At 38.7% G+C, this 26,221-nt stretch overlaps 1 protein-coding gene and 1 pseudogene across 1 annotated transcript; both read right to left on the bottom strand.

The window, feature by feature from the left end:
- The window catches only part of LOC139739954 (scavenger receptor cysteine-rich domain-containing protein DMBT1-like), a 54,707-nt pseudogene extending 39,120 nt beyond the window's left edge, over positions 1-15,587 (bottom strand).
- Positions 15,588-16,551: 964 nt separating this feature from the next.
- On the bottom strand, positions 16,552-25,751 carry LOC139739953 (scavenger receptor cysteine-rich domain-containing group B protein-like). The gene is made up of 5 exons (XM_071650551.1): positions 25,551-25,751; positions 20,953-21,276; positions 18,865-19,191; positions 17,265-17,609; positions 16,552-16,904 (listed from the first exon to the last, which is right to left on the bottom strand). Exons 1-5 carry the CDS (start codon positions 25,633-25,635, stop codon positions 16,552-16,554), a joined length of 1,434 nt encoding a protein of 477 aa, XP_071506652.1. The 5' UTR covers positions 25,636-25,751.
- Between the last annotated feature and the right edge of the window lie 470 nt (positions 25,752-26,221).

Raw genomic sequence — 26,221 nt, 5'->3', positions numbered from 1 at the left:
ATTACTGGTAGCAACATCAGGAGAATTGCACAACAATTCAATGCGAGCGAGCGAGCGAGCGAGCGAGCGAGCTTGAAAATTTTGATATTTTAATGTCCCAAAACTGCCGTTTGTAGCCATATTTGTTTGCTTTGGAAATTAAGGGGGGGGCGCACCGGGCGCAACTGCTGGCAATTACTGGCAGCAACATCAGGTGAATGGCATAGCAATTAAATGCGAGCGAGCGAAGAGAGCGAGCTTGAAAATTTTGACATTTTACAGTCCAAAAACTGCCATTTGGAGCCATATTTTTTCTCTTTGGAAATAAAGGAGGGGGGGGGGGGCGCACCGGGCGCAACTGCCGGCAATTACTGGCAGCAACATCAGGAGAATTGCGTAACAACTAAATGCGAGCGAGCGAGCGAGCGAGCTTGAATATTTTTGACATTTTACAGTAAAAAACAAACAAACTGCCGTTTGTAGCATATTTCTTCGCTTTAGAATTTAAGGGGCGCATCGGGCGCAACTGCTGGCAAATACTGGCAGCAATATCAGGAGAGCATAATGGTTATATTCGAGCGAGGGGAGCGAGCGAGCTTGAAAATTTTGACATTTTACAGTCCCAAAACTGCCGATTGTAGCCATATTTTTTTTTTTTTTGCTTTGTAAATTAAAGGGGGGCGCACCGGGCGCAACTGCTGGCAATTACTGGCAGCAACATCAGGTGAATTGCATAACAATTAAATGCGAGCGAGCGAAGAGAGCGAGCTTGAAAATTTTGACATTTTACAGTCCCCAAACTGCCGTTCTTAGCCATGTTTTTTCGCTTTGGAAACTATATTGGGGGGGGGGGGGGGGCGCACCAGGCGCAACTGCCGGCAATTACTGGCAGCAACTTCAGGAGAATGGCATTACCACTAAATGCAAGCGAGAGGAGCGTTTGCAGCTATTTTATTTCTTTTTTTCGCTTTGGAAATTAAAGGGGGGGGGGACGCCCGGTGCGCCCCTCTCCTGGATCCGCCACTGGTAGTCAAGGGTGTGGGTTTATGTTCATGACTGGGGGAGGTATGACCAGCGAGGTGGCGTCGAAGTGACCAAGCGGGGAAAGGATGTCCAAAATCTGCACTTTAGAGCATCCCCTTAACTAATTGTGCGTGTTTGTTTGTGTGTGTGTATTATATACATGGTACAAGTTAGGAATTAGCCCAGGTCAAGTCTTTTTATTGGCAATGTAAGACATTTTTATAAAGACTAGTATGTACAGCAACACTGCAAAATCAATTATCTAGCTTTGATATAACGAAGCGTAAGGTACAAAGGTGTACATTCTACATCACATTGCGCAACATTGTAGCGACTCTTCGTTCGGATGTACTGAGTACACTGCGCACATCCTGCTTGTTATGCAGAATGCCAACCAGGAATCACAATCTTTTGTCGGGTCCGGGCTTTTTGAACAATGTTTCACACCATATACCTATTTAATTATGGCTAAAAGAAATCATAGAAAAATATCTTATTTCTGGATCATCCTTTCATTCAGAAGCAGTTTACTAACACTTGAACTGCTATTTCGGTAAATCTTTTTTTTTTCTTTTACCAGCGGATTGGGAGGGGGGCGCACCCCCCCCCCCCATAGTTACGCCACTGCTTTTGGGTGAAATAATTGGACAGATTTCTTGAATTCTAACAAAAAAGCAAGAAAATCTTTTCATCGCAGGAATTATGATTATGTGGGGTGGGACAAATGGTGCGCTTGCCTTCCGATATTTTTATGGGGGCAACTACTTTTGTTTTCTTTCAAAAGCAAGAAAATCTTCTCATTTCGGGAATTATTAATTATGGGGGGGGGGCAAAACTAAAATATGCTTGCCTCTCCATTTTTTTGAATATTTTTTTTTAATGAGGCTAAGGCTCGCTCTTGGGCTGGCAATATGGATTGGTCAGAAGTAACGTACATAGACCCTACATACTTGTAAGTAGCACACGTACATGCAAACATGTATAAGTGCTCCGTATCGTATGGATGTACAGTACGGTCGAGAAATATAAACACTAATAGATATGTATAAAATCAGTGCTGCCAGAACCAGGGGTGCGAATTGTTTTTGCTGACGATTTCATTTGTGTGTGTGTGTGTGTGTGTGTGTGTGTGTGTGTGTGTGTGTGTGTGTCCCTGGTGCAAAACATTTAAAAAAATAGAAAAGAATGATTATTTAGCGTCCGGCGTTGATGTCGCTCGCAGACTGATTTTTTTTTTTTTTTTAAGGATCTGAAGGGGGGTGCGTTCGCACCCAACGCACCCCCCCTGGTGACGCCCATGTCCAATAAGACACTTACAGGACAGATTGAACAAGTGGCCCTCACGCTTATACTCACCAGAATCGTATGTGTTGCAACGCACACCGACATCTTCGTGGTGCCCACAGTCGTTCGAGCCCCAGGGCTCACGGTGGGAACAATACGACAGACGAAATTCAGTGCCCACACAGTTGACGTCATCTAAATGGATAGGGCCTGTTCCCTCCTCGAATGTCTCGCTGTAGTAGATAACACCTTTATAGCCGAGTTGTCTACAAACTACCCGTGCCTCATCCTGGCCCCATCTGTCGTCGCACACAGTACCCATTCGTTGCTGTGGTAGATCTCAACTCGTCCGCGGCAAGGCGAATTCACCTGCCAGCAAGACGAACGTCGCCTTCTTCCGCTGTTTGATATTAGAGAAGAATATGAATTTATGACCCAATGTAATAATTTCAGGGGAAAGCTTACAATTAGATGGAACAGAGGAGACTTGCAAAACTATTGTACTTGTATATCCATATTCTCATTTTTGCTCTGCAAAATTTTTGCCCCCCTCCCTCCCTCTCTCCCTCTCTCTCTCCCTCTGGCTCTCTCCGTAGTCTCTCGCCTCTACATCTATTTCTTTCTTTACTTTTCTTCTTTTGGGAAACGCATGTTTCGTTTTATGTGGTCGAATGTGACTCAATTAGTCAGAGTAAGTCAGAGTAAACCTATATAACATCTATCGACTCAATCTCAATTTCCTCTTAGAAACAAAATTTATAAAACTTCTTACCACTGGAGGTGGTGGTGGGTGGAAATGTCGTAGATTCGACGTCAGTATAGGAGCAAGTGATACCCACATGATCACAATACCCGCAGTTGTAATCACCCCACACTACGTTGGCGCAGTCCGAAAGCTCATCCTCGTTACCGGAGCAGCTTATGTTCGACAGGTGGACTGGTACCACATACCCGTAGTACACTTGAGTTACGCCCACCTCTTGAAACCGAAGTTGGCGGCATGCGACCTTTGCATTGTTGAAGGTCCAACCAATGTCACAGATGCTACCCCAGGAGCTCCCGTGGTAGATTTCCAGTACTCCTTTCGACGACGTTCCTTGAACAAGTCGGAGCTCCCCTTCTTCAGCTTGATCACGGCATGTGTAAGAATAACATATTAGAGAAAAATGACCACATCATCTCTTAGTATAGGTTTTCCTGGCCAATTTCGCAATTTTGTCAGTCCTTTTGAAAGAAGGTTCATACAGTTTAGCAAAAAAAACAACAACTCGTCACTGCACATTCTGTCATTCAAAATTCTAAGCTGTTCGTTCAATTTAGCATTTCGATCAATGAAATTTGCACATGTGCCTTTCGAATTGGCACGTGCTCTTCAATCATTCAAATTCGCCAGCACTGACCGAAAAAAAGGTATTTCAGTCATTCGATTTCGCGTATGGGCAGTCAAATTCCAAGCATGTTCATTGAAATTGGTGTCATGTTATTTCTTTTTTTTTAAAGGTGAGAACATTTAAACGCGTATTTCTGTGTGAATTTCTGCTTCATCTATACACTGTCAAGAAGTAAAAGTATATTTCTTACCCTATACCGGGTGTCCCAAAAAAAGGGGAACGGTGGATTTTCAGTACCTTGCGTTCTAAAAGTGATATATTTTTTGACATCATTAGAAAAAGCATCTCCCGCAGAAGACAATGATACTAAAATTATAATCGGTATCTATAAGGCAGTCACTATATCATGATTAGAATTGTAAGATTTAATAAGCAAAACAATGACAAGATATCCATGTTTTGTAAGCTGAAATACAAAATTTTCGGCTCGCTCGCTGCGCTCGCCAAAATTTATCAAAAAAAGAAAGAAAGATAATAACAAAATGTGATGATGACACGGAAATATACAAATTTCGACTCACTCGAGCGTACTAAGATGGAGTATTTTTTCAAGTCCTCAGTTTGTTCGTATAAGTCGTTATCCATAAGGCCGTCACTATATCTTGATTAGAATTGTAAGATTTGATAAACAAAAAAATGACAAGAATTGCATGTTTTTGTAAGCTGAAATACAATTATTTTCGGCTCGCTCGCTGCGCTAGCTCGCCAAAATTTATCAAAAAAAAAAGAAAGAAAGAAAGATAAGAACAAAATATGATGATGACGCAGAAATATACAAATTTCGGCTCACTCGCGCGTAGTAATTTAGAGTATTTTTTCAAGTCCTCAGTTTGTTGGTATAAATCTTTAGGTTATCTATTAGGCTGTCACTATAACTTGATTAGAATTGTAAGATTTAATAAGCAAAAAATGACAAGAATTGCAGGTTTTGTAAGCCGAAATACAAAAATTTTCGGCTCGCTCGCTGCGCTCGCTCGCCAAAATTTGTCACAAAAAGAAAAGAGAAGAACAAAACGTGATGATGACGCAGAAATATACAAAGTTCGGCTCACTCGCGCGTACTAAGTTGGAGTACTTTAGTTTGTTGGTATAAATCGTTATCTATAAGGCCGTCACTATATCTTGATTAGAATTGTAAGATTTAGTAAGCAAAAAATGACAAGAATTCCATGTTTTGTAAGCTGAAATACACAAATTTTCGGCTCGCTCGCTGCGCTCGCTCGCCAAAATTTATCACAATTTATTACATTTAAATCACTCTCAAAAGACCCCTTTTTTAAGTGCTTGAAAAAGCATATTATATGAAAAAGCATAAAGTCCCTACCGGGATGGGGTTAGGTTTGAACACTCTTTTTCAGAAATTAGGGGCGTAGATTTCCGCGCTTGCCCCGGGCGCCGTTTTCCCTAGATACGCCACTGACGCTAACAGTTAGACAATGTCATGATGAATTCTTCTTGACTAGAATGGGTTAAGCACAAATCATGGACTTCGCTGCATCCCAGTAGCTTTAATAGCAGGATTGGTGATGTGACCGCCCGCTTGGAAAGAATCCACACATCATTCCATTGTAATAATTATGACGGTTGGGTCACCTACACACATACAAAAAACAAAAACAAAAAGAGAATGAAATGAGCGATGTGTAGGAGAGTTACATGACATCTTTATATCACTGCACATCCTTGTAAGTGATCTTTTTTCGGCTTTCAGTTTTAAATCTCTCATAATGTTGAGGAAATTTTCTTACTTTTTACTGTTAGAGTGTGGAATTTTCTTTTCTGTAATTAGGATTGGTAGAAATGTATTTCAGCAGAATTTGTGATGATTACGGTAAGCATAACTGAGGCAGTTATATTATCATAGATTGTATGGGTGCTATGAATAAAGAATGTAAAGTTCATGTTCAAGTTATGTAGATTCACCGGTAGTCCAGCCACCAAAAAAGAAGGTAGTAGTGTGAAGCCTTCTGTATAATTAATTATATTTATATGTGCCAATGATGCCAGTTTGACTTCGCTTTTCCCTTTCTTAATATTCATTAAAAGAAATGATAAGAAATCAAAAGATATTAATGACACTTCAGATTTCTTGTTTGTGTAATTTCACACAAAGTTCGTTGAATTGAACTGAACATTGAATAGACTTATCACTTTTAAGCCTGTCTTTTCCACCATTTCTTTTTTATTGCTCTTATTATTTTTATAAAGAAGCTTACCAGGAGCCGAACACACCACCCCTACGTCCTCGCTTTGGTAGCAATTGTGGTTCCCCAATCCGAAGAAGTAACAGTCAGCCAACATTCTCTCAGACCCACTGCACGCCACGCCGTCCATGAGAATGGGTTGGCTGTCACCCCCACGGCCGAAGTAGGCATTTGTCTTTGCAGCTATGGCGTCCCCGTAGCCGAGCTGTCTGCAAACCACCTGCGCGTCGTTCAAGTCCCAGTTATCATCACACACCGTACCCCATTGGGAGCCGCGAAGGATCTCGACGCGTCCTTCGAAGTTGCTAGCTCCGCCGACCAGACGGACTGTATCTTCTGTGTATGAACAAAAAACTTCGATAATAGCATGACATATTGTGTCTTTAATATGCTCATCTAACCCTACATTAATCGTCGTTATTATAGCTTTCATATTTAGACAATAAGATACAAGTATTGACAAATAATGAAAACAATTCCTAAACTGGTTGTAAGGCCGTGTCACACCAGCCTTGCGTGCGACTTGCAAAGAACAATTTTGACTACCCGGAGGTCCCCGTAGATGATCCGCACATGACAGTACCTAACATGTATTTCAAAAGTAGTCGTGTAGGCCCTGTCACACCTTTCCGGGCAAGCTACTCGGGATTGTTACGTGTAGGGATTTTCTAGCATACCGGACATTCCTGAGGGCGGAAAAGGATTTGTGCGAGTCAGCGCATGTGTCTTACTTGCTGGACGCGTTATACTTGCGAGTATACTGTGTGACCTTTGTACCAGTCGCGTGGGGGGCTGACAACTCAGTGAAGGAATTCCTCTAATGGAATGGCTGAAATCTCACAGAATTTCATTATCTTGGCTGCATACGGGACTGCGAAGTACCTGCGTGGGAACTGCCTGGGAAGTACTGCCGCTAAGGGTCTCCTACTGGCGTTCTGCGTGGACCTCTACGGGCATTCCCGCGACTCACCCGGAAAAAGTTTTGGTCATGCTCAAAACTTGGCTGCGGTTAAATCGGACTTGCGTGAGCACCTCCGGGCACCTACGCGCTAGATACTGTCAGGTGCGGACCAACTGCGGAGATCTCCGGGGAGTAAATTTGTTTCCCCGCAAGTCAAGCCGCAGAAGTTCCCCCGTACGGTATGACAAGGCATGAATGAAAATTGCAAACATTCTTGTTCGCCCGCTGAAAATCTTCTACGTGCTGGAAACTACCTCCTCGCCACAAGCCCGCGTAGCTTGCCCGGAATGGTGTGACACGGCCTTAAAGGCCGTGTCACACCAGTGTGAAACTGACAAAATGCAGTGTGAAACTGACAATTTTAACAGCAAATAGTTTAAAAGCACGCTGGAACACGCTTTAGCGGAGTACTTTATTTGAAAGATAAAAATATCCCAGATTAAAAGATAGAAAACTAACATGCGGAAATGTGCGCATTATAGAAAAATATTAGGTTTTTAAAAGGGCCTAATTTTTATTTCATTTCAATTTGCGCATTATGAAGAAACTACGGTGAAATAAAGCTTGTAATTCAACGAAAGGCGAAATGCGTTCTTCGTCTCCGAACTTCGTCTTGCAACTAGAGTGGTGTCGAGCATGACTTAAAAGCGTAGTGGAATGCTAGACATCCCATTGTAACGCCTTGAACCCAAACATTATCGTGTTTGCATGAATTACGAAGAGTTGCCACTCCATCTCTGTAACACCTCCCTGGATTGTCATAGCTGAAGAAACCGCCATGATGCCTTTTTTTTTCTATCAAACCAGCCTTACTGTATAACCTTCACTGAAATAATAACAACAACAACAACAACGTAGTGGAATGCTAGACATCCCATTGTAACGCCTTGAACCCAAACATTATTGTGTTTGCATGTACGAAGAGTTGCCACTCCATCTCTGTAACACCTCCCTGGATTGTCATAGCTGAAGAAACCGCCATGATGCCTTTTTTTCTATCAAACCAGCCTTACTGTATAACCTTCACTGAAATAACAACAACAACAACAACAACAACAACAACAACAACAACAACAACAACAACAACAACAACAAGTTTTAACTTCGACTTCGAAATTGTGACCATTCAGGGGTAACAATAAGTGTCCTGAAACCGTAAATGATTTTTTTAAACTATTATGGAGAAGAATGCAACTGTTTATCGACTCTATTTGCCTATAATGGAACTTCGTGCACATAGTTTTGTTTTGTTTATATTAGCATATCATATTTGCAAGAGGATGCATTCCTTATCAAGAATTCTGGATGGAGAAGTATACAGGTGCTGTAGTTTGAGGGGCTACGATGGTTAAATGAAGAACTGGCTGACAACTGTAAAGTTTATTACCGGTCATATTTGAAAATGAATCGAACCAGCTTGCTTTCATGTTAATTTTGGTCGTATTTTGTTTAAACGTAAGGAAAAAAAGATAATGGCCACACATATTGGCAGTTAATATTCCAGTTATTTGTAAAGTCGTGCGTAACTTTACAAAGAGTTTTATGAAACAGGGCCCATGAGTAAGTGATGCCTTCTATCAAAATATCCTGTATAATCATTTCGCTTCTCAAAGCTATCAGTTAATGCAGCAATTAAGACTTTCCATTGCGGGATTCGGTTTTAATTTACTTTTATTGTCAAAACATTGTAAAAAAAGAGAGAAAACATTAGAGAACATCACACACAAACACAGACACCAAAACACACAAACGATTATATATATGATTATATATATGTACATATTATATATACGTATATAACACACGAACACAAACAACCACGGTCCTGTAATTAATGTGGATCGAATTCTGAAATCACACTGTAAAAAACAACAACAAACAAACAAACTGATATCCTAATTGAATTTGTGGGGCAATTTTGTTGCAACTGATTGTAAAAAAAAAAAAACCCATTGAAGATCACACTGTGCCATATACTTGAAGGACATGAAGGAAGTATTCGTAGAAAACATTTACAGGCGAAAAGCTAATAGATTCTAAAATTGACTTTCTTTTTTCATAGACCAATTAGTTATATGGTAAACTATATCAATCAGTTCTCTTCTTTTATTTTATTTTTTTTTGTTTGTTGTTGTTTGTTTGAAATTGAATTAATAATAGAAAGCAAAGCAATGAAGGAAGGAAGGAAGGAAGGAGTTATGAAGGAATGAAGGAACAACTTTGAAACTAGTATAGATTGACTGTTGAACAAAACAAAAGACGAGAGGATACATGTACAAGTTTGGCTAATCCTTGCTAATAAGGAAGAATACAGACTCATATTTCGGGACGGTATAAAACATGCCAATTATGTTAGCCCCCTGATAAGGGAATTTCAGATTGATTTCTAAGTATTGTGTAATTTAAAACAGACCTCATCATGACAAGAATCCATGATATTCATAATTAAGTTCATTTATTGCACTAAAATGCTGTGTATCGTAATGCTATTTTTCCTCAAATGTTATGTCACACGACAAAGGATGGCACAAATTCAGCAATCGTTCCCACAGCACTCACCTAACTGAGCCACTGCGTGTCCTAAGACCATGAAAAATGCGAAAACTGTCACGGCGTGTCCTGTATCAGTTGCCCAAGGCGCCATATGGCAGCACACGGTAATCATCGGGGTAGAAACCGCTCTCAAACTCATGTAGAATTGGCCTGAAGAACGAATATTAAGTGTTGCCTTATGTGTTGTCACTGTCCCCGAGGAAAAAAAAAAAACCGATTATGGTCGCAGCCTCACTTGTCATTGAAATGATCGACCGAAGGCAAGTACTGTCGCTATGATCGCCCTTGGGTGACTGGCGTTCAGCAAGCAAAAGATGCAAGCAAAGGTGGTAACAAACTTTGTACTCCAATAAAGCGACATCATATATCATAGCATAGGGCCGTTTTCCTCCGTGCCAATATTCATAAAACCTGTTACTGTTAACTTGCTTAATTGCGATGTCTCTCTTGAATCAATACATAATTATTTACTTGTGTGTATATTATGTATATGCATACAGTTAAACTTATATATATGTATATACTGTACATGTATATGTATATGTTATATATATATATATATATATATATATATACATATATATATACATATATATATATATATATATATATATATATATATATATATATATATATAGTAGATGTATTGTGTGTGTGTGTGTGTGTGAGAGAGAGAGAGAGAGACTACGTGTGTGTGTTTTACATATGACGAACAATGTATCTTTGCCGTTGCTTGCATATGCTTGCTTGCTTGCTGTCCAGGACTATCCCGTTATACTGTACTCCAGGGTTGTTGTCATGTAAAACCAGACTTTAAGAGCCCAGCTGTTTGCGCCCTTAAATTCTATCACTGTGTTTATGTATATTTTTCCTTCTTTAAAGATTGCTGGGACGAGGAAACAGCTGGTATTTCACATTCTCACTGCACTGCAACTGGTTGTTCGATGTCTTTTTTAATGGATTTGCAGGTGCATGTGTTCCCTTCTTAATACACGCAATGTACACATTTCTAATACTGTCTGAACGGTATCATTGTTATTATAACTATATTAAGTCATATTGTATTGCCAGAACGACAATGGTTCATCCGCCTATATACAGCATGTGGCTTTTCCGATCCCTAACCTGCACTAGAGAAGAATTTGCTATATAACTGTATATTTGTACTTTTTTATTTTTTTTTTTTTGTTTTTCTCTTCCGGTCATTGTTGTACCCGTGCTCCCCTTCTCAATCTTAAACTCGTTTTTAACCGGGACCTACGCTCAACAAGCTCGCTTTTTAAGTAGGTCCCTTCATATTTCTTTAGCATTCATTCACAGATTCCAAACTGAACAGATCGACCACTATTATGTTTTACATGTTTTAGCATTCATATAAGTGTCCTTTCTAGACTCATAACCTTAACTCTGTTGGTGACTATATAAGACGTATTTACACACTTCAAACGTTCTGGTTTCGTAACGTCTGAAGAGAAAACGTCTATGATGGATGCTATGCTTCCATTGCTATGATGACAGCAGACATGTTCACACCACAGTCGTGCAAGGTAAGACTATTAAATAGAAATCTCAGGCCAAGACCATCACAGTATAGCCTATATCATTGGTAATAAGATCGCCATTTAGAAAAAAGAATAAAGAAAAGCAATTCAGCTCAGTTTTTTTTTCAGATTAGATTACATCACAGACAAACAAACTTTATATCAAACTTTATAGCAAACGTTTCTTTTTTCAAGTACATTTAAAATATATCAATGCAACACGAAATGAATGAAATCGGAAAATGGGTGTTAAATCTTACACCGATCAAGTGTCAATAGAGTACACTCGACAAAAAAAGTACACACTTTTTCGATTTCATATTTTTCATAGAAGATTTTGTTGAAAATCAATGTATTATGTATAGAATATTAACGGTAATTTAATTGGCTATCAACCTATCGTTGGTCAATATAAGGAAGAATTTTAGGCATAAGTGAACACATTAGTTTTGTCTATATACCAAAGCACAAATGTATAAATAGCAAAAATTGACATGTTGTCTTTCATTTACAAATTCCCTTCAACAGCATAAAGATGATCCAACGAGCGGAATATGTTTATTTTATTCTTTTAATATATATTAGTTTAAGAATGCATTAGATGAATTGAAGGACCAAACATTATTTACATTTTTTCTAATTCGAGAAAAATATTCAAATTCCTACCATTTTTGTTGATATTGCTTCATCTCTCATTTCTTTTGAATTTGGATTTGACGGAAGATTCTTTATTTTCCTCCATTGTTTTAGCTTTTACTGGTCTATTTGGGCTTCAAAGATAATATAAAGATCATAGATTTATTTTTGAATCTTAATTCATGTTTTTTATTGTGTCATTTTTTTCTTTTGTTCTTTTCGTTTTATGAAAGAGCACTTACGCATGAATAACAAGTTCATTTTTCTTTTTTTTTCTTTTATGCCTTGGAAGAGAAAAACAAAGGTGTTCACTCATGCGTAAAGTATCCCTTTTTATTGACCTACTATGTTGATTAAATTACTTTTCTTATGGTATACAATACATCAATTTTTCGCCATAGATTCTATGAGAAATATGAACTTGAAAACGAGTTTACTTTCTTTTTTGCCGAGTGTATGTTGAATTCCACAAAAATTTATCTTTCATGGACATTACACATTCCTTAAACTCGATACTGACATATGTTAAGTGAAGCAATTATTTCCCCTGCTTTTTGAAAGCGGTATACAAGTCTTGTGCTCTTTCTGGAAAAGTGAATCTTTGTGGAATTTTCTTTATATTTTCTTTATATTGTTGTCCACACATACGTCATAACCTCTTGTAGACTCCTCATCCAGCGGTTCTGACACGAAAATTTTCATAACTTTCAAAATTCATAACTTTTGCATCGATTGTCCGATTTTCCTCAAACTTTCACTGATGTGTGCTACTAATGTTGCTGTTTTCACTCAATCCACATTGCTCTTTGGGTTTGGGTTCCCTTTAAATTACAGACAAAGAGCGTAGGAGGAATTTTGGATGTTAGCACGGTTCTCCTCGGGGGAAAATATGTCTTTGTTTACACTACAGATCCATTTTTAAAATATATTTCTTGTTTTAACGAGAGTTATTCTCATCAGTTTAACGAGCCTACTTTCTATAGATAGAGAAACTACTCGCAGATAACAGATAAGCCCAATATCTGTTCCTCCTTTAAGTTGTTATAACTTTTACTAGCCTTCGTGTACATAATCCCTGCCAGGCATTTCCATTCTTTTCTTTCTCTCCAGATATCTGTCCGGTTCTTTGTTCTCTCTTTCCTCCATATGTTTGTTTTGCAAAGTTTAATTTACTTTTAATCATCTTGAACTTACTAAAGATGATCATTTTCATGATCATCTTGCGTAATCAATAACTATTCCTACGGAACAATAATTACATCCAATATCATCAGTCGTTTTTAGTAAATGAGAACGTCATAAACACAAGTTTCTATTTCGTTCATTTATTTTCTGTTCCAATTCTGCTGAGTGCTTTTAATCAATATTTTCGGGATCTCTCTCATTCATATTTCATGAACAAATCAAAGCAGTTTCTATACTGTTAAGATATGTCGCAGGTCTCAATTTTTGTTAAATCGGTATTATATAATTCACATATGTGTGAGACACTTGGATACTTTTACACTTACTTAATAGTCCTGTTAGAGTGGGTGTGGGGTCGGGATACAGTTGAATAATTTGCTTCTTGTTTAACTTTTTTTTATCTGCAGAATCTCTCCGTCCGTCTTTTCTTCTTATGGGGAGGGGGGAAGAGACAAGTCTTGGAGTGTTTAAACCAAACAAAATTGTTGCACTAGGCTGGAAACGACATTCAGTACCTCATTACAAATATTCCCTCTTAATGTATTTGAATCCTGGATAAGAACAGTTTGCCAGCATTCATTATTAGAATTCAAAATTTCATTTCATTTCATTTCTACAACTTGCTCAACTAGTAAAAAAAAAAAGAAAAAAATGAACGATACAGAACAACATATTATGTATATCTAGCATCAATGATAAGGAGTCTATTCCAGGAAGGCCCTAGTCATGCTAGTATTGCATCTGATATACTCTTTATAATGAATTTCTCTTGAATGAAGACATAGAAACACGCTGCTTAATGTCGGCTGGAAGACTATTCCACATCTTAGGGCCGAAATATCTTATTGTGGATCGTGAAAACTTGTAATTAAACTTAAACTTAAAGCTTAAAATTAGGTTATCTATAATCTTTCGCCTGTCTTGTAAAATAGCTATTAACCTCATTGTTCTTTACAAAATCAAAATCAAAAGAACATGGCAACATATTACATCTAAACAAATGTATAAAACAAACAGTTTGGGCTTTATCAATATCAATATCCTGATTGTCCTACCAAGCTGTAATAGTATACGTAATAGTAATAGTCATAGTCATAGTCATAGTAGTAGTAAACGTAATAGTAATAGTCATAGTCATAGTAATAGTAATAACACTTAAAAAATATATATTTTCCGAACAAATGACAAGAACGTGTGGAATGCGAATGTGGTTTCGAGTTTGTTATAATTGTTATTGCAGGCTTCTAAAGATTTAAAGTCCTAAAATTCACTGAAATCGCAAAACCATATTTCAACATTAAAAAATGCCTGTTTTTATGTTTTTGAATTCTAATGTTGTTGGTCATTCGTATTCGCCCCACATTCAATGCCGGAGGCACTGACTGAAATATCACCCGTAGAACCAGTTGGTGAACTAACACTGAATGCAGCAGCAGCTGCAGTGTTAGCGGGACCACAATCTACCACGGGAAGACCTGTAACTGCCGGCGGAGATGATTGACCGTGTGGATACGGCACGTACAGGAACTTCTGAGGACCTTCCACACCGTTGCTGCTCGGCGCGGACATGACTGCGGTATAACTGGGTGGCGGTGCACAGTAGGGAGGTGCGTCTTGCCTTGGGTAGTTTCCAACGCCGCCGCGGGCCGCTGCAGTGTCGGTGGCGACGGTGGGATTCCCGCTGACGGAAAACACGGTTGGTGACTGACGTCGTTGCTTCTGGCCGGATGCCGAGCACACCGTTCCGATGATAGTGAGGATGATCGTGAAGCCAAATACTGAACACACGACGATAACCCCAATCAGCCATCCAGCCATGCCTCCTTCTTCGTAAGGTGGATCTGCACATGTCAGCGGTAAAAAAAAAAAAAAAAAAAAAAAAAAACTTAGCAAAAAAAAAAACTTAACAAAAAAAAACTTTAAAAAAATATTTACTTGAATAAATCAGAACTTATGAAGATTTACAATCACAGTGCAAAAGCGCAAATGATGAAGAAAGTGATACTCGAAAATGAAAACACTTGCACTAACACCGAGAAAGTCATTTGCGCTTTTAATTCTTTTTAATTACGCTTTTATTTGATATCCCTCATAAAAAAAAAGTGAATGTAATTGTAATTACTCTAAATTTGTGGATAATTACGCTTAAGGATGTAAGAAAGACTATACATTCAACTTACACAGAAATGTGATAATAATTATTTTGAAGACAAAAAAAAAAACATACAAAGGCTACCATGCACCTGTGCCATTAGAGCAACCCTGAACGATGCCTGCAAGCAAGGTGTTCTTACCAATATCGTACGAGCAATGGACTCCGACGTCTTGACTGTGGTCGCAGTTGTTTTCTCCCCAAGGCCTGTGGTAACACGACGACAGTGACCACTCGTACCCGTCGCAAGACACATCGTCAAGGTGGATAGGCCCTCTCCCTTGTTCGAAGTACTGGACAGCAAAGACGACGCTAGAGAAACCAAGCTGGCGACAGACGACCTCTGTCTCGTTTCCACCCCAGCCATCATCGCACACAGTGCCCCACTCACTGTTATGATATATCTCCACTCGACCACGGTCTGAGGAACTTCCGTCAACGAGACGGACGTCGCCCTCGGAGACTAGGGGAGTGATGTTTGGGTAAAATGCAAGTTGGGAATGGAAGTGAAATTCAAAACAAGCCTACACTCTAAAACAAGAGCGAAATGTCAGAGATGAAATGTCGGAGGCAAAACTCTCTGAGGTAGAAATGTGAACGGTAAAGGTAATATAAGAAAGAATGACAGAAACAAATGGCACCGGCGCATGTACCTCTGCCATTTCTACTCCGTAGCATTTCAATATCATAACGGATTCAAGAAATAGGAAAAGTACCTATAACACTTTTAAACATAAAGAGAGCGAGGAAGAGTCAATTTTCGAAGAGATATTCTATTTTGTTTGTTTATTCATTAACGTTGTATTCATAAAAGAGTTAAGGAACATTGCGTCGGTTATACCGATGATTGATTATAAATCTTTAGTTTTAATCTTCTTATTGGGCCCAGAAGGTATTACAAACGGTGACAGAAAGTGAAGGTATCATCGAAAGGGGGGGTAGTTTTTTGGTATATTATAAAAGAAATACCAATGAATGAATGAAAACGGCCAGTACCCCTCACACAAGCACATAAATGCACACACATTCACGCATTGACTTTCCATTTATTTTTCTAGTTTGAATGCTGATGCATGGAGACGGCTTCTCGAAAATCGGCTATTGCTTCAAAAGAGAAGACGAGAGGAGACTCGTGAAAATTCATCACGGAGCCAAAGTACCCTTTCTTCTGAAAGAAGACCCCTAGGCGATTTAAAAGAAACCACCTTTTCACCCTCTCGTCTGTAACATGGTTGAGAGGAAAGTTTTGACAAGTCATCTTCTCACCCCTTCTTGCCAAAACAAGGTACTGAAAGCTAAAGCATAGTACTCCTAGGGGCTCTAGATTAATCTTTTACCAATTCGAATTTGCTTGCAATATATTGGAAAAGTACTAAGAAACTTGTCTGGCTGACGCGATTCGCAGGGATAACGAGTTATATATATATATATATATATATATATATATATATATATATATATGTGTGTGTGTGTGTGTGTGTGTGTGTGTGTGTGTGTGTGTGTGTGTAGAATCTGCATGCAATTCACTCAAGCTCCATGAACATTGGTGTGGCCCGATTTGTCTTTTTGTAGGGGGAGTTATTTATTTTTGTCTCATCTTGTCTTGTCTCCTAGTTGATTCTTCTTTGTATTGTTACTCCTATCACAGTCCCGCCTTCACGCCTATACTCACCATACTCAATGTGTTGCATCGCACACCGACATCCTCGCTGTGCCCACAGTTGTTCGAACCCCAGGGCTCGTGTGAACAGTACGACAGACGAGATTCAGTGCCCACACAGCTGACGTCATCTAAATGGATGGGGCCTGTTCCGGCCCCGAAAGACTCGCTGAAGTAGATAACATCTCCTAAACCGAGTTGTCTACAAACTACTTCTGCCTCTTCTTGGCCCCATCCGTCGTCGCACACAGTACCCCATTCGTTGTTGTGGTAGATCTCAACTCGTCCGCGGCCAGACCAACTGCTGCCAGCGAGACGAACGTCGCCTTCTTCCTCTGTGTAATGTTGGAGAAGAACATGAATTTATGACCACATGTAATAATTTGTGGAGAAAGCTGGCAATTAGATAGAACAGAAGACAATTACCTAAATTTACATATTCTTATTTCTGTCCTGCTCTTCTTCTTCGTCCCCACCCCCCTCTCTCTCTCTCTCTCTCTCTCCATCTCTCGCCTCTATCTCTTTCTCTTTCTTGGAATTTGCTCTTTTGAATTGGGAAATGCATGTTTCGTTTTATGAGGTCGAATGTGACTCAATTAGTCAAAGTAAGCCAGAGTAAACCCAAAAAGCATCTATCGACTCAATCTCAATTTCCTCTTAGAAACAAAATTTGTCATACGTCATTGCTCGCTTACCATTGGAGGGTGGAAATGTCGTAGACTCGACGACAGTATAGGAGCAAGTGACACCCACATGATCATAATACCCGCAGTTGTAATCACCCCACACTACGTTGGCGCAGTCCGAAAGCTCATCTTCGTTACCGGAGCAGCTTATGTTCGACAGGTGGACTGGTACCACAAACCCGTAGTACACTTGAGTTACGCCCACCTCTTGAAACCGAAGTTGGCGGCATGCGACCTTTGCGTTGTTGAAGGTCCAACCGATGTCACAGATGCTACCCCAGGAGTTCTCGTGGTAGATTTCCAGTACTCCACTCGACGACGTTCCTTGAACAAGTCGGAGTTCCCCTTCTTCAGCTGGATCACAGCATGTGTATGAATAACATATTAGAGAGAAATGGCCACATCATCTCTTAGTAGTAAATGCATTATTATTTAAGAAAATGATTAAGTTACTTCATGCCAAAATCCTTACCACTATACTTTCAGGTAATTACTCAAATGTGGAATTCGCCTTGACAGAAACTAACAAATTAAGGGGTTACAGATTTTTTTTTTCAACCTTCGCGAACTTGCACATTAACCTTTACACGTGTGAGCTTTAGTCACTTTGCTGGAATGTTGAGTCCTTTTCTTCTGTGTCATGCATGATTGATAAAGTTAGATGTACTTGGATTCTTGACAAATTGAACAAATCGGTTACAATTCCTGCATTTAAGGCTTTCCCGCCTTTGCAGGAATGGCCAATTTTATGCGTAATGTGTTTACCGGTATATAATATATATATATATATATATATATATATATATATATATATACATATATAGATATATATATATATATATATATATATATATATATATATATATATATTTAAGTCCAAAATTAGCATGGACATTTTCATAACACATTCATTTCCATAAAATTTATTGAAATTTCTTTGAAATCATAATAAAAGATTATGGTCATGATATGAATGGACACAAAATCATGTGTTCGACTTAATAAAAATGAAATCCATAAATACAATTTATTAATCTCCAAGTATTTGAAAAAAATGAACTAATTGGAATAGATAACAAATATGAAGAATGAACCACACTGTCAGCACGTGACGTGTATACCACTTAATGATTTGAATGAAAATCTTCTGTGGTCCTGAAAAGGACTCACTTGTTCGACTTATAGTCTGGTCATTCCATCACAGATCAGAAACACAGATACAGAATTATTATAATGGACAATGACTTACATTTTTGTTGAAACATAGATGACAATGTCCATGATGATACGAAAAGTTTTAATGTAAAGCCAGTGAATCTTAGGTAAGTCCGGCTTTACCTGTGAAAGCTCACTTGTAACATATCAAGGAATATTCTTGAAGTTACGATAAAAAAGACTCACACTTTCTTTATCTTGTTCTTTTTATAGCCGCTTTAATCGCAAATATCCAGAATTTGGAGTTAACTCGCTCTGCCAGCAAACTGTTCGTATATTAATAGCATAAATTAGATTTTCACTACTTCTAGAGCATGGTCAAATGCCCGTGATTGAGGTTACTAAAAAGAAAAAAGAATAAGGAAGTTTTTATCCTCCACAAATAAAAGCTTACCGTCATGCGTGCATATCACTCCTACATCCTCGTTATGGCCACAGTTGTGATTTCCCCAGCCATTACTGCTGCACTCACTTAGCTCCTCTTCATCCCCGTAGCAGTTCACATCATCGAGAAAGATCTCCTGGTTGTCTTGACCTCTGCCAAAGTATGTCGAACTCTGTGTGCTGAGGGCGCTCTCGTAGCCGAGCTGTCTGCACACGACATTTGCGTCAGCCATGTCCCACGAGTCGTCGCAAATGGTACCCCATTCCGAATCGTGGAAGATTTCCACACGCCCTTCGTGACTGCCGGATCCATCAACAAGGCGGACTGCTCCATCATCTAAAATATAACAGGAACAATGATAACAGCAATAACCACACAGACAAACCTTTAAAATAAAGTTTGAACAAATCAAAAACAAACAAAGCAAACCTTCAATATTGAAGGTCGGTACAGTGGACTAAAATCAGCTCAGGTTCGTTACAGTATATTATTCATATGTATATTTGAATATTTTTATATGCAAAATGCAGTCCAGTCACGAGGTGCGAAAGGGAGAAAGTGCAAATTATGTAAACGCTATATACCTTGAGGACAGGCAACGTAGAAGTCTTTACGCATATCCCCCCCCCAAAAAAAAGCGAAAAGTTGATAATTAGAATGATAGTGTCATGATGAATTCTTCTTGACTAGAATGGGTTAAGCACAAGTCATGGACTTCGTTGTATCCCAGTAGCTTTAATAGCAGGATTGGTGATGTGACCCCAGCTTGGAAAGAATCCATACACGCACAATCTTTGCATATGGCAATCGTTATTTTCATAAGTCATTTTTTAATGATCCAAAGCCCTAGTGTGAATCTTTCAGAAAAACTTCACTGGTTTTCCAAACGATTTGGTTACCTATAAAAACGATTAGGTTACCCATAAAAAAGAAAACCCAAAGAAAAAGAAATGAGCTATATGTGAGTGATTTACATGACATCTTTAATCACAACACATCCTGGTAAATGATTTTTTTTTTTTTTTTTTAGTTTTCAGTTTTAATTCCCTTATGAAATTGAGAAAAAATTGTTACATTTTACTATAAGGGTGTGGAACTTTCTTTTCTGTAATTAGGATTCGTAGAAAACTATTTCAGCAGATTTTGTGATGATTACGGTAAGTATAATTGAGGTAGTTATCGTATCATAGATTGTATGGGCTCTACGAATCAAGAATATAAAGTTTACGGTATATCACATTGTGCAATTTGTAGAAATACAAGTGTTGTGGAGTCACCGGTATTCCAACCGGTGTCCCATAATAGTCTGTTGAGTGCCAGACGATCAAACAGTAAATCGGACAGGTTATTCAAATTTTAGTATTGGTCCGATGGCTCTTCTGACATTGGTATCACCTCCGTTAGGCATGGTGCGAGTCTCTGCAGCTTGTCGGATCATTAATCATGGACAGAATGTGTTAATAGAACTTGCTCAATTTCGGCTTAATCTGATAATCCCTTCATTGTCGTTGCTCCCGTGGTTTGAATCCTGTGTTTTGCTAGCGTGGCTTATTAAAGAATAGACCCTGTACTTCAGGACCTCTTTTCTCAGTTCACACTTTTCAACAGAGTGTGCTTTCTTTCCAGTGTTTAGATAGGTAAGGAGAGTCCAGTGCCGTATATTAATATACGGCACGGGGAGAGTCCATTTGAATTGAGCTTTACGTCATCTTCAAGCTTAGAGCCTTATCTTTCAGAATCTGCCCTTAACTAAAAATCTTTGTCTGGCGACTTTTTGTTGATACATATAATACAATATATATATATATATATATATATATATATATATATATATATATATATATATATAGGCCTACTTCCCCCTTTCCCATTTTTACTTTTCAATAAAAGAAACAAAAAACGCATCCCCCATAACCAAGAAATAATACTTCTTGTCGGAAAAAAAAAATATTGACACTAGTCTTCTGATATTCATGTTTGTTTAATTGCACTAAGTTCGTTGAACCTGAATTGAACATTGAATAGAAGTATCACTTTTAAGCCTGTCCTTTCCACCATTTCTCCTTTACTGCTTTTATTCTTTTTCAAATAGCTTACCAGGAGCCGAACACACCACCCCTGCGTCCTCGCTATGGTGGCAATTGTGGTTCCCCCATCCGCGGAAGTAACAGTCTGCCAACATTCTTTCAGACCCGCTGCACCCCACGTCGTCCATGAGAATGGGTTGGCTGTCACTCCCAGGACCGAAATAGGCGCTTATCTTTGCAGCGATGACGTCCCCGTAGCCGAGCTGTCTGCAAACCACCTGCGCGTCGTGCGAGCTCCAGTAATCATCGCACACTGTACCCCATTGGGAGCCGCGAAGGATCTCGACGCGTCCTTCGAACCTGCTGGTTCCGCCGACCAGACGGACTGTATCTTCTGTGTATGAATAAAAACCTTCGATAATAGCATGACATATTGTGTCTTATGCTCATCTTACCCTATATTGATAGTCGTTATTTATAGCTATCACATTTAGACAATAAGATACAAGTGTTGACAAATAATGAAATAATTCCAAAATCGTTTAAGATTTTACAACATAATAAATGTAAGATTGTAATAGCTGAAGAAACCGCCATGATGTTTTTTTTTTCCCAACAAGCCAGCCTTACTGTATAATCTTCACTGAAACAACAACAACAACAACAAGTCTCAACTTCAAGTCCGAAATTGGGACCATTCAGGGGTAAGTGTCCTGAAAACTTGAATGAATTTTTTTTTTCATAACCATTATGAAGAAGAATGCCACTGTTTATCGACTCTATTATTTGCATATGATTGATCTTCGAGCACAGGGTTTTGTTTTGTTTATGTCAGCATATCTTATATACACATATATATAATTATATATATATATATATATATATATATATATATATATATATATATATATATATAATAGCATACATACTTATGATACAGGCCGGCAGTGCATGACAAAAGTTATAGTGCACGTAAAATATAACGATTGCAGACGATAACCCACTATCGATTTGATATCGGTTTTTGCTCCCTCATTTTAATCATCGAGTACTGAATCCCGCACCTCATCGACGCGATTGCGCCACAATCGCGATATGCTTTGCTCGATATCATCGTTATTCTCGATTCTCGCTGGCTATGCCAGCAACTTATCTGTGTGGGACTAGACTATCAGAAGTAGATTTAAACATGGAAGCTGAAATGAACAGGTTCGCTACTTTTACAGAGACTGATCTATATAAACAGTATCTTAGACAATAAGGACACAAAGGATGCCATCAAATACGCCCTACGAATTTTGGACTCCTACTGTTCTGAAAAGGAATCAATCCGAGGGATATTGAGCAAGTCAACCCAAGATTTGTGCCGCTTTCTCCGTACATTCTGCGCGGAAGTGCGCCGTGGAAATGGGTAGCGTGTGTACGGTATACTTAGTACGCTAAGCGCTCTTTGATCACGCTACGCTACGCTATGAACTTTTACTACGACATTTACAACACACTCTCGGAATCCACTTGTGCAGCAATGGTGACTTAAATGATGCCTGGCACGAGCCTTGTGTTTAAATCCAGTAGATCCATAATCCTACAAAACATCATCTAGTCCTGGTCCTGGACCCAAAGTGCAGTATGTAAACTTAGGGCATCTAACGTGTTACTGTTAGATCCGTGGTAGACCTATTGTAGCTCTGTCGCTCGTAAGTGACGTAGATCTAGTAGTACAACGTTAGGCCAGGGCCCCTAGACCTAATCTATCGTAGGGCCTAACACGTATAACCACGTAGACCCTAACACGTCAGGATTTTGTCTACACAGGTTCAAAGAAACTGGTATTATTGCTTGACTAGACACGTGTAGAGTCTTAAATGATCTAGGCTTTCGTATTTTTTCAATTTATCTTGCCTGGGTATGTATGCTATTTTATATAACACATAGTGCATGACATCTTATTGCACTATAACAAGTACCAAGCACCTCCAAATTCAGAATTTGTCGGTGCTTATATTGTTATAGTGCATTCAGCCTCATGCACTATATATATAATATATATATATATATATATATATATGTGTGTGTGTGTGTGTGTGTGTGTGACCGTGCACCACAATACAAACAAAAGGTTGCACCCCTTGATTTTACGTAAGCACTCAAAACATGGAAAATTGATCAAACAAGTCAATCTTGAGTTGTTCATATTTCCTGAAAGAGCTATCTTTCTTCTACAATATTCTTTAGTTTGGGATCATAATACAAATGGGAAAGTGTGCTTACAACAGTTTTTCTACAGCCCTTTTGGGGTATAGAGTATAGAATAATCAGGTATGTATTAGAGGCCCCTTTTCATTTCTTGAAATCGTTTGTACACTCTTCACTTTTAAGTCTAAAAACTATTCTAAGGATAACGCTACTGTGTTGAAAGTCAGCATTAATCATGGACAAAATGTGTTGATAAAACTTGATCAATTTCACCTTAATTTGATAATCCCTTCATTGCTCTGGTGGTTGACATCGAGGTTTTTTTTTTTTTTTTGTCCCTTTCATCGCACAGCTAGCGCGGCTTAGTGAAAGATTAAGAGCTTGAATATACCCTGTACTTCAGAACCTCTTTTCTTGGTTCACATTTTTTCCAGAGTGTGTGCTTTCTTTCTAGTATTTAGGTAGGTTAGGGGAGTCCATTTGAATAGAATTATACATCATTTTGAAGCTTAGAGTCTGCTCTTTCAGAACCTGCCCCTAACTAAAAATCGATATCTGGCGACTTTTTGTTGGTTTTGTGATGCAGGGTCACAAATGTACATATATACACACACACCACACACACACACACGCATCGCTCTCTAAAAAAAATCGAGTGAAAATATTCACTCTTAAAAGAGTGAATACAAAAAAGAGTGAATTTGGAGTGAATTGGATGAGTGAAAAATGTCCATTTTCACTCATTTTGGAGTGACCTCAAGGATCACTCGGAGATTTTGGACATAAAATGCGATTTTTTACACCAATAATGATATCTGGTGGCAATGATATGCCATTCATGTTATGAGTAATGAAATTGCCTATCCATTCCCGTTTGAATTATGAAATTCCGTAAAATACTTTCTGAGATATATCCAAAAATGTCAGGGGGGAACTTACTTTCTTTGCTGAGTGTATATACATACATATAAATATATATATATATATATATATATATACAGTCAAACCTGCCTTAGCGGCCACCTCTCTATAGCGGCCACCTGTCTATAGCGGCCACTGAAAAATCCCCCCGAGAGAAAAGCCATGTTAAAGACCCTGTGTATAGCGGCCACCTGTCTAACGCGGCCAGCGGCCACAAATTTTGTTTCCCGCGGTAGATTTTAACCTGTCTATAGCGGCCAAAAACCCGATGGAGCCGTAGCCGAGCTGATAATTCAGGATGTTTTTCTGCTTTTTAGCTGTGCCAGTCATTTCTGGGCAACATTCAGTGATCGCCACCGTTGCATGCATCACTTATTCAGTCACAATAATGCACTAATTCATGACTGTGCACATGTTACATCTAGTGTACTGTGCAACAATTTCATAAACACCGGCATTGTTCTATGCATGATACACACGTGTGCATACGTACACACATAAATGTACATGTATATACAACGATGATACATGTACATGTAGGCAATGCACACAAAGTTGGATTACCTGTCTATAGCGGCCACCTGTCTATAACGGCCACTTTTTCCGTATCCCTTGGGTGGCCGCTATAGACAGGTTTGACTGTATATATATATATATATATATATGTAATACACAAGTAATACAAACAACCATGGCCGTCTTATTATTGTATCTCGAATTCTGGAGCCACACTATAAAAAACAGTCGGCAGTCGTACTGGTATTTTGTTGGACAATTTTGTTGCAAAACATTAAAGATCACACTGTGCCATACTTGGGGGACATGAAGAAAGTATTTTTTTTTTCATAGACCAATTAGTTGCATGACAAGCTATTAATCAGTTCTTTTCTTTTCTTTTCTTTGGTTGTTTGTTGTTGTTTGTTTGTTTAAAATTTAATTGATTGCTAAAAATGTTAAAGATCACACTGTGCTATACTTGGAGGACATGAAGGAAGTATTTGTAGAAAACATTTACAGGCGAAAACGTAATAAATTCTCAAATTTTTTCATAGACCAAATAGTTTGGTAAACTATATCAATCCGTTCTCTTCTCTTCTTTTATTTGTTTGGTTTGTTGTTGTTGTTTGTTGTTTGTTTGAAATTGTATTAATAATAGAAAGCAAATCAATTAATGAATAAAGGAAGGAAGGAAGGAATAATGAAGGAATGAAGGAACGCCTTGTAGATTGACGGTTGAACAAAACAAAAAGATCAGAGGATATCAGGGTGGCTTATCCTTGCGAATAAGGAAGAAGACAGACTCACATTCAGGAAGGTACCAGAAAAATGTCAAATATGCTAGCTCCCTGAAAAAAAGAAATATTTTCTCCGAATTGTGTATTCTAAAACAGACCTCATCATTACAAGGATCCGTGATATTCTTACCTAAGTCCACTCATTGCATTAGAATAATGTGTAATTGTAATGCTATGTTTCCTAAAGCATTAAGTCACTACAGTGTCACATGACAAAGGATGGCACAAATTCAGCAATCGTTCCCATCGCACTCACCCAACTGGGCTGCTGCATTTCCTAAGACCATGAAAAATGCGAAAACTGTCACGACACGTCCTGTATCAGTTGCCCAAGGCGCCATGGCAGCACACGGTAACCACCGGGGTAGAAACCTCTCTCAAACTCACGTAGAATTGGCCTGAAGAACGAATATTAAGTGTTGCCCTATGTGTTGTCACTGTCCCCAAGAAAAAGCGATCGTTGTCTCAGCCTCACTTATCATTGAAATGATCGACCGAAGGCAAGTACTGTCGCTATGATCGCCCTTGGGTGACTGACGTGCAGTCAACAAAAAATGCAAACAAAGGTGGTAAGTAAACAAACTTTGAACTCCAATAAAGCGACATCATATCATAGCACTGGGCCGTTTTCCGCCTTGCCAATAATCATTAACCTGTTAATGTTAATGTTAATGTTAACTTGCTTAAATTCTTCCATTGCAAAATCTCTCTTGAATCACTATAGGCCTTAGAATTTACTCGTGTGCATATTACGTGTATACATACGTATGTGAATATTATGTAAAATCTATACACATACTTGTATGTATTTTGTGCGTGTATGTGCATGTGTACGTGTGTGTGTTCTACACAATATGAAGGTCAATATATCTCTGCCGTTGCTTACATATCAGACCAGGCGTCCACTAGGGCGCGGACAAGATGCGG

The sequence above is a fragment of the Diadema antillarum genome, unplaced genomic scaffold (genome assembly GCF_040938485.1).
Source record: "Diadema antillarum isolate AM-2024a unplaced genomic scaffold, OU_Dant_1.0 seq00000822_RagTag, whole genome shotgun sequence".
In the NCBI taxonomy this organism is placed as follows: domain Eukaryota; kingdom Metazoa; phylum Echinodermata; class Echinoidea; order Diadematoida; family Diadematidae; genus Diadema; species Diadema antillarum.
Note: the sequence above shows the minus strand (reverse complement) of the source record. Positions and strands in the feature narration are given on the sequence as shown.

Bases quoted from the DNA above. Each gene is read 5' to 3' on its own strand.
- LOC139739953 (XM_071650551.1), bottom strand. From the start codon at position 25,635: ATGGCGCCTTGGGCAACTGATACAGGACGTGTCGTGACAGTTTTCGCA. The intron at 21,277-25,550 runs GTGAGTGCGATG...ATTCATACACAG, and splicing joins AAATGCAGCAGCCCAGTTGG to AAGATACAGTCCGTCTGGTC. The intron at 17,610-18,864 runs GTAAGCTTTTAT...GCTGTGATCCAG, and splicing joins AGTGATATGCACGCATGACG to CTGAAGAAGGGGAACTCCGA.